The 16,496-nt window shown below is 33.1% G+C and overlaps 1 protein-coding gene across 2 annotated transcripts in view; it reads left to right on the forward strand.

The window, feature by feature from the left end:
- LOC129220461 (sodium-dependent phosphate transport protein 3-like) overlaps nt 1-16,496 on the forward strand; it is a 44,680-nt gene that overhangs the window by 9,219 nt on the left and 18,965 nt on the right. For both annotated transcript variants that reach the window (XM_054854880.1, XM_054854881.1), the window contains 2 exons: nt 7,568-7,698; nt 11,311-11,460. In XM_054854880.1, coding sequence (XP_054710855.1) covers nt 7,568-7,698; nt 11,311-11,460 — 281 coding nt within the window. The remainder of the gene's footprint in view (nt 1-7,567; nt 7,699-11,310; nt 11,461-16,496) is intronic.

Below are 16,496 nucleotides of genomic sequence, written 5' to 3' on the forward strand. Positions count from 1 at the left end.
TTTTTCTTGTGAGTTTTTTTTTTAATTTTTTAAAGCATATTTCAAATTTATTGATAAAAAAAAAACTCTTAATTTTTTTGAATTAGTCGAAATACCACCCTCTTGGTTGCTGCACCCCTGGCGAAACCACTCTTGCCAACCCCTAGTTATGCTACTGTTTTAATTACAAAATTCTTGCTTTTTTAACATACAGAATTAGCATAAAAGAATATCCCGGTTTTCAAAATTTATATTTCATAAACAATTACACTTAGCACTATAAATGATACATAAAAATAAAGATAAACTGTGAAAGTTTTTTTTTTTTTTTCACTCACAAATGTTCGATGTGTGCGCCTTTCGTTACGCGACACACATCTGTAAAATACATTTTGGAGCCTTTCACTGTCAATTTTTTGCAGTGCTGCACACATCCGATCTTTCAATTTTCGCAATGTTGGTGTCAAACTGAAAGATGAAAATAAACAATGGATTCAAAAAGCGTTACCTTGGAAACGCAAAATGAAATGGTTAAAAACTTGAACAGAGAACATATTTTTGAACTTCATTTAATTTGCTTGTAACTTTTTTTCTAATGTAGTTGAGGGTTAAACTTTCGACCTTAGGTCGAGTTAGATCTGGAGTAAAAAAAGCAGCTCTATCAAATGCTGTCAAAAAGAAAACTGTGGGACAATTCCTTCACTTTTTATTGATGGATTTAATGAAGAAAGTAGTACCTAAATTTCAGCTAAGCCTAAAAAAATTCGAGCTAAAAACGTAAAAACTCCCGCCGCAATTAAGTTAGAGCATTGGAACAAATTGCGCAGAACGCGGAAAATTCTTCCTTTTCCAATGGTATATAATATTATTATTTGCGAATAATTTTTCACCCCCATATTCTGGAATTTACGTGAAAATTAGGCCTAAATTGGAATAAAATAAGAACTATTCATCGAATTGTTTTCGAACTGGGAGGTCATTCCAAACATTTTCTACTTTCGAGTTCGAAACGTTACGTCAGAGCCGATCACGTGACGAGAAATCTCGCAAAGTGGTATTCTGAGGAAAAAAAATTCTTATTGCGATGTGGCGACGAGTCCAAGTTCCAGCCGCGATGGCGGAGGAAGAGTTTTTTGCCGCTTTTGGCGGCGCGGGGGGGGGGGGAGGCACGTGATTTCTTCCAACCAATGGTCTTTAGGCGCAGATACTTTTTGTTTTGCTCCATCCGTGCAAGATAAGGCGCGAATTTTGACGATTGGCACGCTAATGGCTCATACTTCAAAGAATACGTTTTACGTTGCAAAGAATCACATCGAAATAATTTTAGATTTTCTAGAAGCAAATCCAGAATTCATAAAAATAAATTCACCGAAAATTTTACAAAATAGTACACAAAGGAAAAATGAGCCGAGGGCTAAAGGTAAGTCATATTTTATGCATACGAGTATTTCAATATTACAGTGTCTAAAACAAAAATCGAAGAGGGGAAAAAAGCCAATACATACATGAGAAAAAAAATTAACCGTACATTTTGTTGATTTATAATATAAAACCATCTATAATAGTAAGAACGTCTTGTATGAAATATATTTTTCCCGAGAAACTATAATCAAAATAATGATAATAATAATTACTTTAGAAAAAAATCATGATATCAAAAAAAATAAAAAAATCCTAACTGTCTAAACGCAGACGAAGAAATATTAATAGTCCGTAATCGGGGATTGTATATTATGTTGTTGTCGTGTCTCGTGTCGAATGCGAAAGGTTTAGCTGCATCCAAAAGTCTTGATGAAAAAAATCTGTTAATTCAAATTGAATATAAAACACTAAAATGCAGGGGGGGGGGGGGGGGCTAGGTTATGGCGCTGACTGCGCTATTGAAATTTTTAGGGGATGGTGGTGGTGTTTTTGAGGGGTATTTGTTTATTGGGGGGGGGGGGCTCTTGCTTTTGTAGGGGGGAGACTTTGCGATATTTGGGGGGAGGGGCACCCCTGCAACATGTAAAAGGTTTGTTGGGCTAATTGAGCTTTTGGGGATGAGAGCAGTCAGAACAGAGTATACAATCTTCCATATTAGGATTGGTAATGTAAAAACCAACCTTTCCCCCCCGCTCAGTTGTAACTTGTAATTATAGCAACAATCTCAGTATCAAAGACATATTCCAGTTTTTTTCTCTTTTTCTTTAAAATTATAATTTAATAAGCATATGCTTAAATAAAAAGTTTTATTTCTTCATTATTCCTGTTTTCAAATTCCATTTTTTTCTAGGTATTGTTTTCCAAGACCCAATCTTAAGATATCTTCAAAACAGTACTTTTTTAGATTTCCTTTTCAAAACAAGCAACTTGTAACTATGATTACATAATTTCATCTTTATCTTCAAGATTAAAAAGTCAAAACAGCAATCTTGGTTATAAGAGCAGTTTAAAATGAATAAATACTCTGCTTCTGTAAATGTATATTGAAAAATATTCGTAAAGGGAGTAAGATTTTTTAATCATCGTTTCACTTCAGCTGATAAAGAACTTTAAACGTTCAACCCAAAGGAAAGATTCTAAATTGAAGAAGAAATGAAAAAAGGAGCAATCGGGGCGAAATGGATCAAATTTTGGAAACAATTTCCCAGAAATTACCAGGCTTTGTACTTTTTTGTAATTAGTTAATCAATATCAAATTTCAATAAAGAAAAAAAAATTTCTTACAAATTAAATTCAATTGAAATTGAATAATGACAGTAGGTAACAAATAAAGAATTTAGGGGAAAAAAGGGGGAGGAGGATTTTACAGCAAAAGAAGACAAAAAAAATTACATTCGTCAGTGGTGTACCTAGCATGGGTGACAGACGGGGCGGTAATTTGTGATGTCACCGCCCCCCCCCCTTAAACGCAGAAAAAAAGGGGGATTGTATATTCTGTGTAAACTTGAAATTCATACAATTTTCAGAAACAAATAGTCTTTTTGTGAAACAACTAAATTTTAAGTGGGATAATGTACAAAAGGACAAATAAAAACTATGAACGCTTTTTATATAATTTGCCCTATACGCATTTGTGCAGGCCGTCAAGCGGTCAAAACCAATAAAAGGGAGTAGAAAATTCATAGCTCCTTAATTTTTTCAAATGCATTATTTCTTGAAAATGGAAGTCCCCGATCCCCCGCCCAACGTATTTTCTAAGTGATGGATTTGGTTAAAAGAAAATGAAATCCATGGAAATAAACAACCTTAGCCGAGAATGCATTTTTATTCATAAACTGACATCTTTTGCATTGAAAAAGGAGCTCTTAATGTCTCCAAAACACGTGTCTGCAATTTAATTCGGATATTTGTGTATTATAATGTTGTGAAAGTGGGTTTAAGTCTTTTAAGCATTGAAAACTTGTTGTAAAGCGAGAAATGTTGCATATATACCTATTTTATGTTTGCAGTTATAACTCTCCCCCCCCCCCCTCTCTACCCCCTGCACCATTTTTGGGGTTGGCCACATCCTAATTCGTTTTCTTCGTACCAATACCATACCTTTTAGAAAAACCAACTCCCGTAGTTTTATTACGAAAATTTCACCGAAATCCACTTTGCCCCCACCCCCACCCCTTCTTCCCTGCAAAATGTTTTTGCAAAACTCCCGTTTTAGTGTCACAAAAATTGAACGGAAAACCACTTGCCCCTCAATGCAGTTATATGACCCCCCCCCCCCCACTTTTCAATGCACCATTTTCAGGGTTGGCAATATCCTAATTCGTTTTCCTCGTGCCAATACCTTTCAGAAAAACCAACTCCCGTAATTTTATCAAAAAAATTCCACTAAAAACCATTTGCACCCCCCCCCCTCTGTACCATGTTCGGTGTTCGCAACATTCAAATTAGTTTTTCTGAAATGTATTGGCAAGCGGAAAACTAACTCCCGTTTTTGCGGCACGAAAATGGAACGGAAAACCACTCCCCCTGTACAGTTACGACCCCCCTTGCCCCCTGCACCATTTTCGGCGCCGGCAAAATCCTAATTCCTTATTTGTTATCCTCCTGCCAATAAATACCAGTCAGAAAACTTACTCCCACAATTGTATCACAAATTGAATAGAAAACCACTTGCCCCCCCCCCCCCGGTGCAGTTTTAACCCTGCCCCCCTTCCTGAACCATTTCCAAGATTGGCATCATCCAAATTCGTTTTCCTCGATCCAATACCTTTCAGAAAAACAAACTCCCATAATTGTATCACAAAAATCGCATAATCTCACCTACTTCGGGGCAGTCGAGATTTCGCTCGCAAGTAAAGGCGCGAAAAGTCACTTTTTCCCCTTCTTTTGGAGCTTAGAATCACAGCCATCTTAACACAAGGCCTGCGCGCTCATTCAACATGGCCGCCCGTGAAGGCGGTTTGTTTACATCTCATAATAGCTCTACCGTGAATAAAAATTTAGATTTTTTTATAATCCATTAAAAAAAACAGTTAATTTTTACGTGAAATACTCCGATACATCTTTAAATTAAAAATTTATATCGTTCGAGTTTTAATATCGACACAAATAGTTCTTAAATAGTAAACTAAATTAAAATTCATGCATGACACATTAAATATTATATTCGCAATAAATATATAGATAATGAATAAAAATGAAAATTTTAATGGATAAAAAGAAAATACACTTCAACTTCAAATCATAATGCAAAAGAAAGTACGAAATAAATTTTGCTTACTGTAAATTGTAAAATGATTAAGACAGACGGGGAAGATAAACGGGAAGTGCATATTTCTTATTCATAAACTAATAAATATTTTGCATTTTTCACACGAATGATTTACAGTAGTATTGATTTCCTTTGATAAAAATACAGACAAATGAAAAAAAAAAATAAGATGGAATAAAATAAACCAATATTTAGCCATATTTCTAACTGTTACAAACAAAAGAAACAGCATACATTTTTGAGAAAAAAATCACTCCAATACCCAATAATAATTACAAAACATCTGAACAATTGAAACAAACTAAACAATTGGTATAAAAGGACAATACTGATGTAGATTTCAGAGTAAAAAATATAATTAAGATTTATCATGAGTTATCTGTGAGTTTTTTTTTTTTTTTTTTTGGAGAAGTTATTCTACAGTATGTTATAAATCGTTTGCATAATATTTCTCAAAATCAAGAAAATGGTGTGAAAGCTAAGCTTGTAATGGTCATGTACCACATTTCTAATGCATGGCTCGCTAATAGTTGTTAAAAGCTTTAATTCATTTTCATTTGCTATGAATTCCTCCAAAAAAAAAAAAAAAAAATCCACAACATTTCAAAATACATTTATAGAAATAGAAGCTGGGTCTAAAAGAAAAAGTTGGTGTTTTTCAAAAGTCACGATTTCATGTATCTATTAAACTGCACTCTTCAGAGAATTCATATTAAAAAGCTCCTTGAAATTTTAGTTACAAAAAATAATCATTTACCAAAGTGAAGACAAAAAGTTTCGTCATTAAAATCGAAAGCAATAAACGTGTATTACATGAAAAAAACATAAATAAAAATGTGTACCTTTCAATAATAGAGTATAGTACCTTACAGAAATAGAAACTGCTTTAAAAGTTAAAAGAGTTGCTCTTTTTAATGAACCGCGATCTAATGTATTTATTAAACAGCACACTCTTCAGCCAATTGATGTTAAAAAGTTCCTTTAAACAATAGTTACAAAAAATAATCATTACACAAATTGAGGGCAAAAAAGTTTCGTCATTAAAATCGAAAGTGATAAAAATATGAAGCATGAAAAAACATACATAAAAATTCGCCCCTTACAAGTAAAAAATCCTTAAAATATTATTTTACAAGTACAGTAAAACTCCTCTAATACGAACACTATCAAGACAAAATTTTTTGAGGGGTGTCCGCATGACAGAGGTTTAATAATACCTTTTAATTTTACCTTAGAATCGAAGAATTAAATACTGTCCACATAGGAGGGGTATCCGCTAGGAGGGATTTTACTGTATTTATTTTTATTATCAATTATGCTTAAAAATAACCATTGGTAACCACACTTACCTTCTTAACATTTTTTAATCCAACAATAGTAGCTTCAAACATATTTGGAAATGTTAAACATTTGATACGTTAAATTTTCACCACCAAAGTATCCCAACGGCTTATAATGTAAACTTGACGAAACGTAACGTTTTAGCACAGTCAAATACAAAGAACAAAAAAGAAAACATCATTTCAAGTCTCCATAAAGACAGTTGATAACGTATTCACACATTTGGAATAAATATTACTTTGCTATTTGATACTAAAGTTGTGAGATGAAATACAATATTGCATCCGCAACGAGCAGCTACTTGAAGTCCACAACACTGTTTGAACTAAAGGGATTTCCCCGCTCAAAGCCTGCTTGAGGTCACGTGACACCGATTGCGCAATACAGCGCGTAGGCCTGATATATAGAAGGCTGTGTTAGAATACGAACTTGCGAGATTTATACTGCGAGACTGCGATTTTCCTTAAAGCGCCATCTAGTGAGACGATCAGAACTAATCTCGCAAGGTGAATTTCGAGCTTGGAATAAGCACCTTGGTCTGCAAACCATCCCAGGACTTAAAGGAACAAACTGTGAAAATTTCAGCAAAATCGGCCGGGTAGTTCTCGAGTTTTGCGAGTTCAAACACACAGACGCTTTTTGGAGACTTCATTTTATACTATGTAGAGATGAGTTTTTAAATCCGGGATATTAACATCTGGTTTGTTTATTAAAAGAGCACCAAACGTTAGTCTTGTTTCTCATTAACTACTAGTGGTACCCGTACGGCTTTGCCCGTAGTTGAAAATTAAAAGGTCATTCGGTTCGCCTGTATATTTACAAATAATGGATGACGAATTTCTCGCTAATTGGCTATGTTCATTCGCTCTCTTATTCCACGCATGATGATTTCGTAATTTACTCGTCTATCTTATGATAATTTTGCTTCGGAAAATGTTCTTAAAATTGAAATAGAAAAGGAGTAAAATCGAATTTTTGAAACATCTCTTCGAGGTGCACACCCCCATGCTACAAACTAACTTTGTGCCAAATTTCATGAAAATCGGCCGAACGGTCTAGGCGCCATGCACGTCACAGACATGCTACAGACATCCAGACAATGAGACTTTCCGCTTTATTATTAGTAAAGATAAAGAAGATAAATGCGATACAAAAAAAAAAGGATTAAAAGAGATTTTATCGCAGATACATTGACTCTTTACATTTTATAATTGGGGCAAACCCAGCCTGGCAGAGCCGCAATGCTGTGATTATGATCTGCGTTGCCTTAACAAGTTTAGCTTTGCCCCAACTATTAGTTTATTGTGTTTTTATTTATTGCTTTGTTGTAATCATTCCAAAAATGTGCACCGTGATGTTTATTAATTATTTATTTTCCAGTTTAAGAAGTTTTAAAGACAATTAGAGCAGTATTTATGAAACTTTTACAATGTCCTTGCAGTATGAATTAAAGCTATGCAGAATCAATATTAGGGTTAATGCTGTTCAAAAATAAAATGGTAAACGCACAAAGGGATTTTAATATTTCGTTTAAAAAATAATTTGATATTTCAGGAGGATTTGGAATTTTTATTTCAATACTTCAAATGCTGTCTTTGAAGAACTTTCCCAAAGATGATCCAAGAATATCAAGAGAAGAATTAAAGTTTATATTAAAAAATCAGGAGAACAAATTGGAATTAAAGGTAAAATTTAAAATATACTCGCATTTCAAATGGATAAATTTCAATTCAATTCTGTTTAATTCTTAAATAATGAAGTAGGAAATTAATGATGGAAAAAAGAAAAAATATATTTTGCTATTATGGAATATTTAGGGTTTTCGCAAAGTACTGAAAAATGTAAATGTAAGCTTTTTTTTTTACTTATCAAGAATTTTCGATGCAAGTCTTGTGCAGTTTACTGATCATATAGGGGGAAGGGGGCATATATGAACACGGGGCACAGGTGAACGTAATTTTTATTTATTTATTTATTTATTATTTATTTATTTATTTATTTATTTATTTATTTATTTTTAATTTTTTGAAAAATACCAGAGTTATTGCTGTAGGGGAATGTGAGGTAAAGTGAAATGGCTAAGATGACTGAGCTTTTTCAAAGAGAAAAAATTTGAAATTTGTATTGAAAATTACAGTACAGAAAGAAAGAGCATTGTATTCATTAAAATATCATTTTTCACTTTTGGTAGTAAATTTGAACTTTCAAAAAAATGGTGGAAATTTTTTGCTTTAAAAATTCATGGGGCAAAGTGAAAAATGAAATATTTTTCTTATGAAATATTTTCTATTCGATTATTAAAGATATTGTTGATCAAATAAATAAGTAATTAAAAGAAAGAATGAATAAATGAAAATAAAATGGAGGAATAAACGAACACTTTAATTTATTAATTGATATATGAAGAAAAATAAATGAGTAAGTGAAAGAGTAAATGAATAAGAAAATGAATGAATAAATAAGTGAATTACTAAAGGAAATAATGTAAATGAATTAATACATGAACACGTAAGTGTTTAAGGAAATGATTGCGTGAGTAAACGAAATTTGCTTTTTCACTTTGCCCCATCCACTTTGCCCCGCATGTACTCGACTACTTCAGCAAAATATTTAAAACACAAAAAAGCTTAATATTAATTAAATACATATTGTACTGCATATTAGAAGGTCTCAATCGATACTTAAAATCTTAATAACAAGAACTTTATTGTTTTATAATATAAAAAATAATTTTTGACTTGCAACAAAATATTACAATTTGAGTATCAATTTTTGAAAATTGCCTGTATTATCATATGCTTTAAAATTCGGCGGTATTTTCCCCCTGACTGGGATAGACTACAATTGCACCTACATTGTTAAAATATTACCAGATAAGTGGCGCCAAACGCAGGGTAAATATTCCACCTTTTCACTTTGCCCCGCTATTTCACTTTGCCCCTTATTCCTCTACTAGTCCAACCTCTTAACCAAACTTTTTGAGCAATTAGACCCTTTATGTTTCTCTGGTGGGAACTTGTTTGTTTGAGCATATGTTGATTGTAATTTTATCACTACCTTTCACCCCTGAAAACATATTTTGTAACTGTTAAGCTAAAATTAATCATTGCAAACCATTATATAAACATTTAACTAAAATTATGACACTGTTTAACAGATTTAATTAAATTAAGATTTCTCTTTTTTATAAGTTTTCTCTGGTAGATGACGGGACACTTGTGAACTGAATATCTAGGGGCACATGTGAGCGCAAACAGTAGCGTAACATATTTTAAGTTTTATAAAGTTAGTGCAAATATTCATAATTATAATTTTTCTATAATCAGATTGTAAATTCGTTACTTATTATTATTGTTGTCAAATATTTATTTATCTTACATAATTAAACTTTGAGCGTATGTACCTATGTATCTATCTATCTATTTATGTCCGAGTTACTTCTCCCGAACACCAGTAAACTGATCGCATCGAACCAATTTTCGATAGATTCGTATTTTTTCCTTCTTTATGTTTGGCTATTTAACATAATCCTCCGATAACAATTAGCGAAGATATTAATTAAAAACTATTAATCGTGATACTTAGATTTCGACATAAAATCCTTATTTTTTCGAAGGTTTTCCTCCATTTAAACTATTATTCAGAGGTTGCCAATTTCTTTCTCGAACATGAGCAAATGAAATTCTGGGTTTTATTTTGAGGCTTTTCCTGTAATAGAAAGATTTAAAATGTTTCTTTTTTGTTAATTTTATCGGAATCTTCAGCAAAATTTTACTCATTTTTTTTTACTCAGCACGCGTCACTTGACAAAACTTTTATTTTTCGGGTGGACCGTGCAAAGCCGGACGACGCAGCTAGTTTATTTTTATTTTTTGTTTCAAAATCCTTTTGTTCCAAAATAGTGGGTCTACAATTAAGCGTTATGTAATACAGTATCCGCACCGGGATGACGTCATCAACAATGAAACTCGCGTCATAGCATGATAATTTGGTAATATTTTTTTGTAGTGTTTAACATGCAGAGAAATGCTTTATTCTGACCCGGGTAAACTGAATCCGGTATCGTAACATTTTTACTGGTAAGACTGTCAGTTTAGGAAGATGGAGAAACGAAAAAGGGGTCAACAATGAACGCTATCTACTGGAGTTTAGGGTTAATCCACTGAAGTTAAGTAAAATTTTCAAACAGGCAATTGCTTCGCTCAAATGTAGAAGCAATTTTCACCCGTCATGCCTTGACGGGCGTTTTTCTGGTTGATAATATTCTTTGAAAAACAAAGAAATGAAAAAAAAAAATGTTCCTTCATTTCCTCTACAATGGTTCGGCAGTAAACTACCGTCTTTAAATCAGGGCTTAGACAGAACTGCACGCAAAATACCGGCAGCCCAGTTCCAGAGATTCCAGTTTCTTCCTTGTTCTGGAATCATCAATCTGGACTAGTCAAAACCCGAGCTGGAGGCAGATATCATCTCATTGAAACTGGGTAGGCCTACAAACTGGTAGTTAAAAAGAATCTAGAACAACAGCGAGTTCCCACGTTCTGCCTTTAATTGTCAAGTTGAACTGGATCATTGCTGCGGACTCTCGCTGGTGTGCGAGTTCCCAAGCTTTACCTTTAATTGTCTAATTGAACCGGACCATTACTGCGGGCTCTCGCTGTTGTGCGAGCTCCCAAGCTTTGCCTTTAATTGTCAAGTTAAACTGGACCATTGCTGTGGACTCTCGCTTTTGTGTGAGCTCCTAAGTTTTTCCTTTAATTGTCGAGTTGAACTGGACCACTGCTGCAGACTCTCCCTTGTGTGAGCTCCCAAGCTTTGCCTTTAATTGTCAAGTTGAACTGGACCATTGCTGCAGACTCTAGCTGGTGCGCTACATTTTGTAGCTACGAGTTTGTTGGAACTCCCAGCTTCAATGAGATGACATCAGCCTCCAGAATATTCCGAATTTATTAGTCCAGCAAGGACGAAACAGCAGTCTCTGAATGTCATTAACCAGGCTCTCGGTAATTTGCGTGGAGAGGGCGTATCTCTAGAAATTGGTCGATAAACATTTCCGTTTTTGCGCTTCAGGTTGCTTAGAATTTATTTCTTCTCATCATAAGTTCATGCTCGATGCAATGCTTTTTTTCTTGCATTTTTCTGTCAGCATAAACATTTATATACTTCCCATACAAGAAAAGCACATCGTTGTTTGTGTTTTCTATACCTATAAGATACATTATTATTTGACGCATTACATTTAAGGATCCACTAAAAATGTTATTAATCAAATAGTCTTCTATTTTTGTTTCGAACAGAGACCAGCGGTTCCGTGGAGGAAAATATTAATTAGTATGCCAACATATGCTCTTTTCATTGGAACTTTTGGCCAAACTTGGATAGGAGCTCATTTTCTATTGGTTCATGCGACATTTTTAGGAACCATTCTGCATTATTCAATGGCTCAAGTAAGTATTTGCTTCTTAACAAGTGGCTGGAAATTTGGTGTTTCCCCAGTTTCGCCGACAGGAAATGTCCCTCCCCCTGCTTTTCAGTTTCAATCTTATCTTCTGATATATTTAAGGGAGGGGAGGGATTTAAAATGTCTGCGAAACTGGGGTTAAACCGGAAATTTATCTTTTAAGAGGAACTATTTTATCTTTGTGCTGTTAGGCTGCAAGGCTAGGTCCTCTACATAATGATGGATTTGAAATCTAGTTGCCGAGCTGTCTTTAATGGAGTTTGTAAAATCCTGTGCAGTGGACTTTCTCTATTCTAAACACTCATGGGACCGAACAAAAGTGTTCAGATTATGTGCGTTTTCATTATAAAGGAAGACCAGAGAATGCATGTACATACATTCTATTGCGTTAATGAACTATGTCTAGTAATTTGTTTAGTGATCCATACCGGTGGCTGAGATACAGGTGCTAAACTTCAGATTGGTGGCTAGTGCAAGTGCAATGTCTAATTCAACTCAGCATATAACCTAACTCCTTCACTTCTTTTTTTCTTTTTTAATTTCATACACGGAGAGAAAAAAAAAAGAATCATTTTTTAATTTATTTTTGCAGTATGTAGGGGAGACCGGGTCTAGTAGGCGAAGGGGTAAGTGTGCGAATTTTAAATAATTTTCTTGTTTTTGGTTTAACAGCTCCAAGTGCACTGTCACGTAACCACTTAGATGCCTCGCTACTTTCAGTGTATTTTCAGTGAAATCTGCCAAACCAAACGTGTTGCACGAGAAAAAAGTGTTTTCTCGCAGTGTTAATTTTTTTTTTTTTTTGTTCTTAATTATTTTCTTATGAAACATATAATAGTAGAGTAATTTACCAAAACTTATTAAAATTGAATAGCCAATGCTTCTACGCAATAAATGACGTCTTATTCGGATTATTTAATGAACCCATTTTAAAATCAGTGTAACTTGATTTCAATACGGCGACTTGGGGCTATGCTTTGTCACACTTGCCCCGTCACGGGGTAAGTTGGCGAGCTGTTTGGGATAAGTTAGCGAATTCAGAAAAACTCGTAATAGACATAGAAAATTTCGCATAAAGCATCAATGATGCTTTAAATAAGCAAGTAAAACTTACCAATAAATGAAAAAAGCGAAATTAGTATTGTAATTGCTTTAAAATTAGGTACGTTACACCATACAAAAAATTTAACTGATTTTAGAAGTAAATGCTGAAAAATGCAAACTTTATTTGAAATGAATTATTTTATTCGCCTCTGTTCTTCTTTTTTATGTTTCTTTTGGGTTTACATTCTTTTTTTCTTGGATTCAGCGATTTCTTGTATGTTTTGGAGCCTATTTGTGGTGATTTACGTTTTTCTGCTAAGATTCTTTCTTCCTGAAGAGCATTTTTGACTGGAGTATTAAAGTATTGCCAATGCTGTAGACCTCTTCCGTTTCCATCCTTTTTTGATCTGAGGGTCATTCCATACGAAATGAGCAAAATTCGCAAAAAAGTGATGGCCGCATGGTAACAGATTTTTATGAGTAGGTATACAGAGGTTCCTTTTATGCCTATATCAAAATATCTAAAATATTTTTGCTTAAATTTTTTTATTTGAATAGTTGCATGCGATTGAAAATTGGTCAAATTGATCAGCATTCTGATAAATGCTGAATGTTGCACTTTTGAAGGCTTGTACCTTATTAACTATTTAATGAAAACATAAAAGTTATATGTTGCTGCAATCTATGGAGTAGGGTAATTAATCTGATATCAGTAAAATTTTCAAAGTTATTATAGTTAACTTTTAAGCTTGTTTCAAAAACTGAAAATATTTCAATTTTCTCATAATTACGCATTTTATTTTTTAATCTCAATCTTTAAGGAATGCATTAGCTTTGATGAAATTAATACCTAATAGTGTGCTAAGTATCATAAAAGAAATACCTTACTTTTGAAGTTGTATTTTAATTCCTTTGTCTTCAAAATTAGTTTTAAACTTAGTGACATTTTGTAAAATGATGATTTTCCCCTTCACATACACACAAAAATTCAAATGAGGGAAAATGCAGACAACTTTAAAATTTTACAAGAATATAGAGTTGTGTTTCTACTATTTGCTTGAAGAAACTTGAAATTGGTTTTTGATTTCCAAACGTAAAATAAAATTCAGAAAAATAGTTTTTTTTTTTTTTTTTTTTTTTTTGTTTTATGGGTCAATCCATACAGGTTCGATCATTTTTAACTTTTTTTTTTTTTGAATTTCATATTCCTAAAAGCTGCATATGAAAGATGTTTAAAACCACTTTTATTTTTTCTCTCAACTGGACCTTTGATTTTTTAGAAATCATCAAAAGTGATTTTCGTAGTCAAAAATGGGACTTTTAGACCTTTGTATTTTTAACAAAATCTATTTGAATTACATTTATGACAGTTAGTTTAACGCTTTGATGTTAAAGTGCATAAGTTGATAGTCTTACATGCTGAGTTACGTAGCTGTAAGTTAATAATTGAAATAATGGCAACAGGTTAAAGTTCAAGGCAAAATGTAAAAATTTTTCTCATTTCAAAGGGGAATAACTCACGTAGGGGACGGAAACACAAAATGAAATACGACAAAAACTAATCACTGGAACTATGCTAAAAAAGAATATGTAACTGTTGCTGTGTGTTTGTGCACCCTTTATAGATTACAGCCCCTCAAAAATCGGAAAAATGACGAAAATAACATTTTTAGACCCCTATAAACCAAAAGGGAATGGAATTAAATATAAAATTTCCTGGCCAATTGAATATTCCGTTCAAGTACTATTCATGTTATACATATTGTTTTTTGTATTTGGTTTGTAAAAAAGATACAGATCTTTGAAATTAAGCAATTGTGCTAGTCAATTCACATACTAAAACAGAAATAAAAAGTGTGAAAACGTCATGGCACCTTCTTAAATTACGTATATTGTGCCCTATATAATACATTATACTGAAAAAAACATATTGTAATTTTCAAAATCATTATTTTAATTTGATAACTTAGAAATATTTGAACATGAATGAGTAGTTTCTACTGTATGGAACTTGTATGGATTGACCCTTATGTGAAATTACGAGAATTCAAAGAATTAGATAAACGACTAAATGATGCAAACGCAAGTAAGACATTTATTTCAATTAAAAAAATTTACATTTTAGACTGTACTTCATAAATATGCTTTTGAGAAAATGAAACACGGAAGAAATGGTTAGTTTTGCTAAACTTACAAAATAAAAAGAAGTAACTAATGAAATTTTACCTTAGTTCAAGTTACTCTATTAACAAAAATACGCTGATACCAATGATTAAAATTTAGTAGCATCTAAAAGACACTTCAATGTGTTACGTAAAAAAAAAGAGTAAATTTAGAGCATTCCCTCATCTTCAAAAAAAACATCTGAAACAGAGGAAAAAATGAAATTTTTGGAAATTTACGATTTTTCAAAGTACGATTTCGTCATCAAGAAATTCATAAACAGTTACTAAATTAGAGCAGATAGTTAGTTATAGACAGTTTTTCAATCTGAATCATTTTTACTGTTATATTTTCATTAAAAGAGCTAGAAGAGTGATTTAAATTCTGAAGTAAATTGGCAAAATTTCAATCTTTGTTAATATCTCAGATTCAAAAAAAGATTCAAATTAATTTTACTTTGCTCTTTCTCAATAGGAATTGTTTATAGAATGCGGAAATATTTTTTTTAAGTGTACGTTTATAACTTATGGAGTTACTGAGTCACAAACTGGTAGCAATGGACTCTGAAAATTTAGGCTTAGCGTAAGCATCAACTTCTAATTTCAATAACAAAGTAACAAACAGTTTTTAAACTTCCATACTTTGCATTTCCTCATAGATATGTATGGTTTACCTAAATAAAATTTTCATTGAAATCTGTGACATGTCAGCCACAGCTGATTTGCTCATTTCGTATGGAATGACCCCTGACCCTCTCCAGTTTCAGGATAAGGTCGTATTTCATATGGAGTTATCCTCAGAGACTTATGTGGGTTTGGCTGAGACATAGCGCTGTCTTCAGTAAGAAACTCTAAATCTGAATTATTGAATGAAGTAGCAACTGAATCTGCTGTAGGACAGGTACATCCAGTTTTATAATTTTCTTCCAACATGGTTGCTGCTAGGACAAAGAGATTCACTCATAGATCCAGGAAATTGGGAGTCTGACCGATCACTGATATAACTTGGTATAAACTCACAGTCCTGAAAAATGTTTGAATTTCAGGGAAACACACCAGTTCTTTTGAAAACATTCATAAATTTTATGGGGTTTACTTCTTGTAGAAAAGCAACTGTTACCACCGTTGTTAAGTCGTAAATCGTCATTGGCTTTTCCGGATTATTCACCGTCTAAGAATCACAGGCGGAATTAACATAATTTTCAATTGGTCATGTAGACTCTTATTAAGAGGCAGCAACTTATGGTTACAGTGTGGGGGGAATAGAGTAGTGTTATTATTATTTTCACACAATAGTGTAGTAGTTTCCTTACAAAAATCAAGCCTACCAAATTGACGTGAGTCTTAAATGTTTAGTAAGGGAATCAGAGGTTTTTCTTTGAACTTCTAGTGTTTTTAGCAAAATCCTTTAAGAAACCCAGTTGTCATCTACCCACTAGATAATGAACCATACACGCAGCATTACATCTGGTGCGGTTTTCCCGTTGTTGTTTTTTCTCATTTCCAGAAAGAAGAGCACGTACGTTGGCAATTGTATACGCATGTTTATAAGAAATGTTAAGCTCAAGAATAGTGTAACTAATGCAATTATTTGACAGATTACAGAATTTTAATTTCATTTGTTTAATGTTTTGATTTTAAAAACTTAACTTGGGGCAGGTATGCGAATTCGCACACATACCCCGAAAAAAGTTCGCAGCCCCAACTTGCCGGATTGAAATCAAGCTACACTGGTTTAAAAATGGTTTCATAAAATGAGCCGAATAAGACGTCATTTGTTGCGTAGACGCATGAGCTAGTCAATATTAAAAAGTTT

This window comes from Uloborus diversus, chromosome 4, assembly GCF_026930045.1.
Source record: "Uloborus diversus isolate 005 chromosome 4, Udiv.v.3.1, whole genome shotgun sequence".
NCBI classification, from domain to species: Eukaryota; Metazoa; Arthropoda; class Arachnida; order Araneae; family Uloboridae; genus Uloborus; species Uloborus diversus.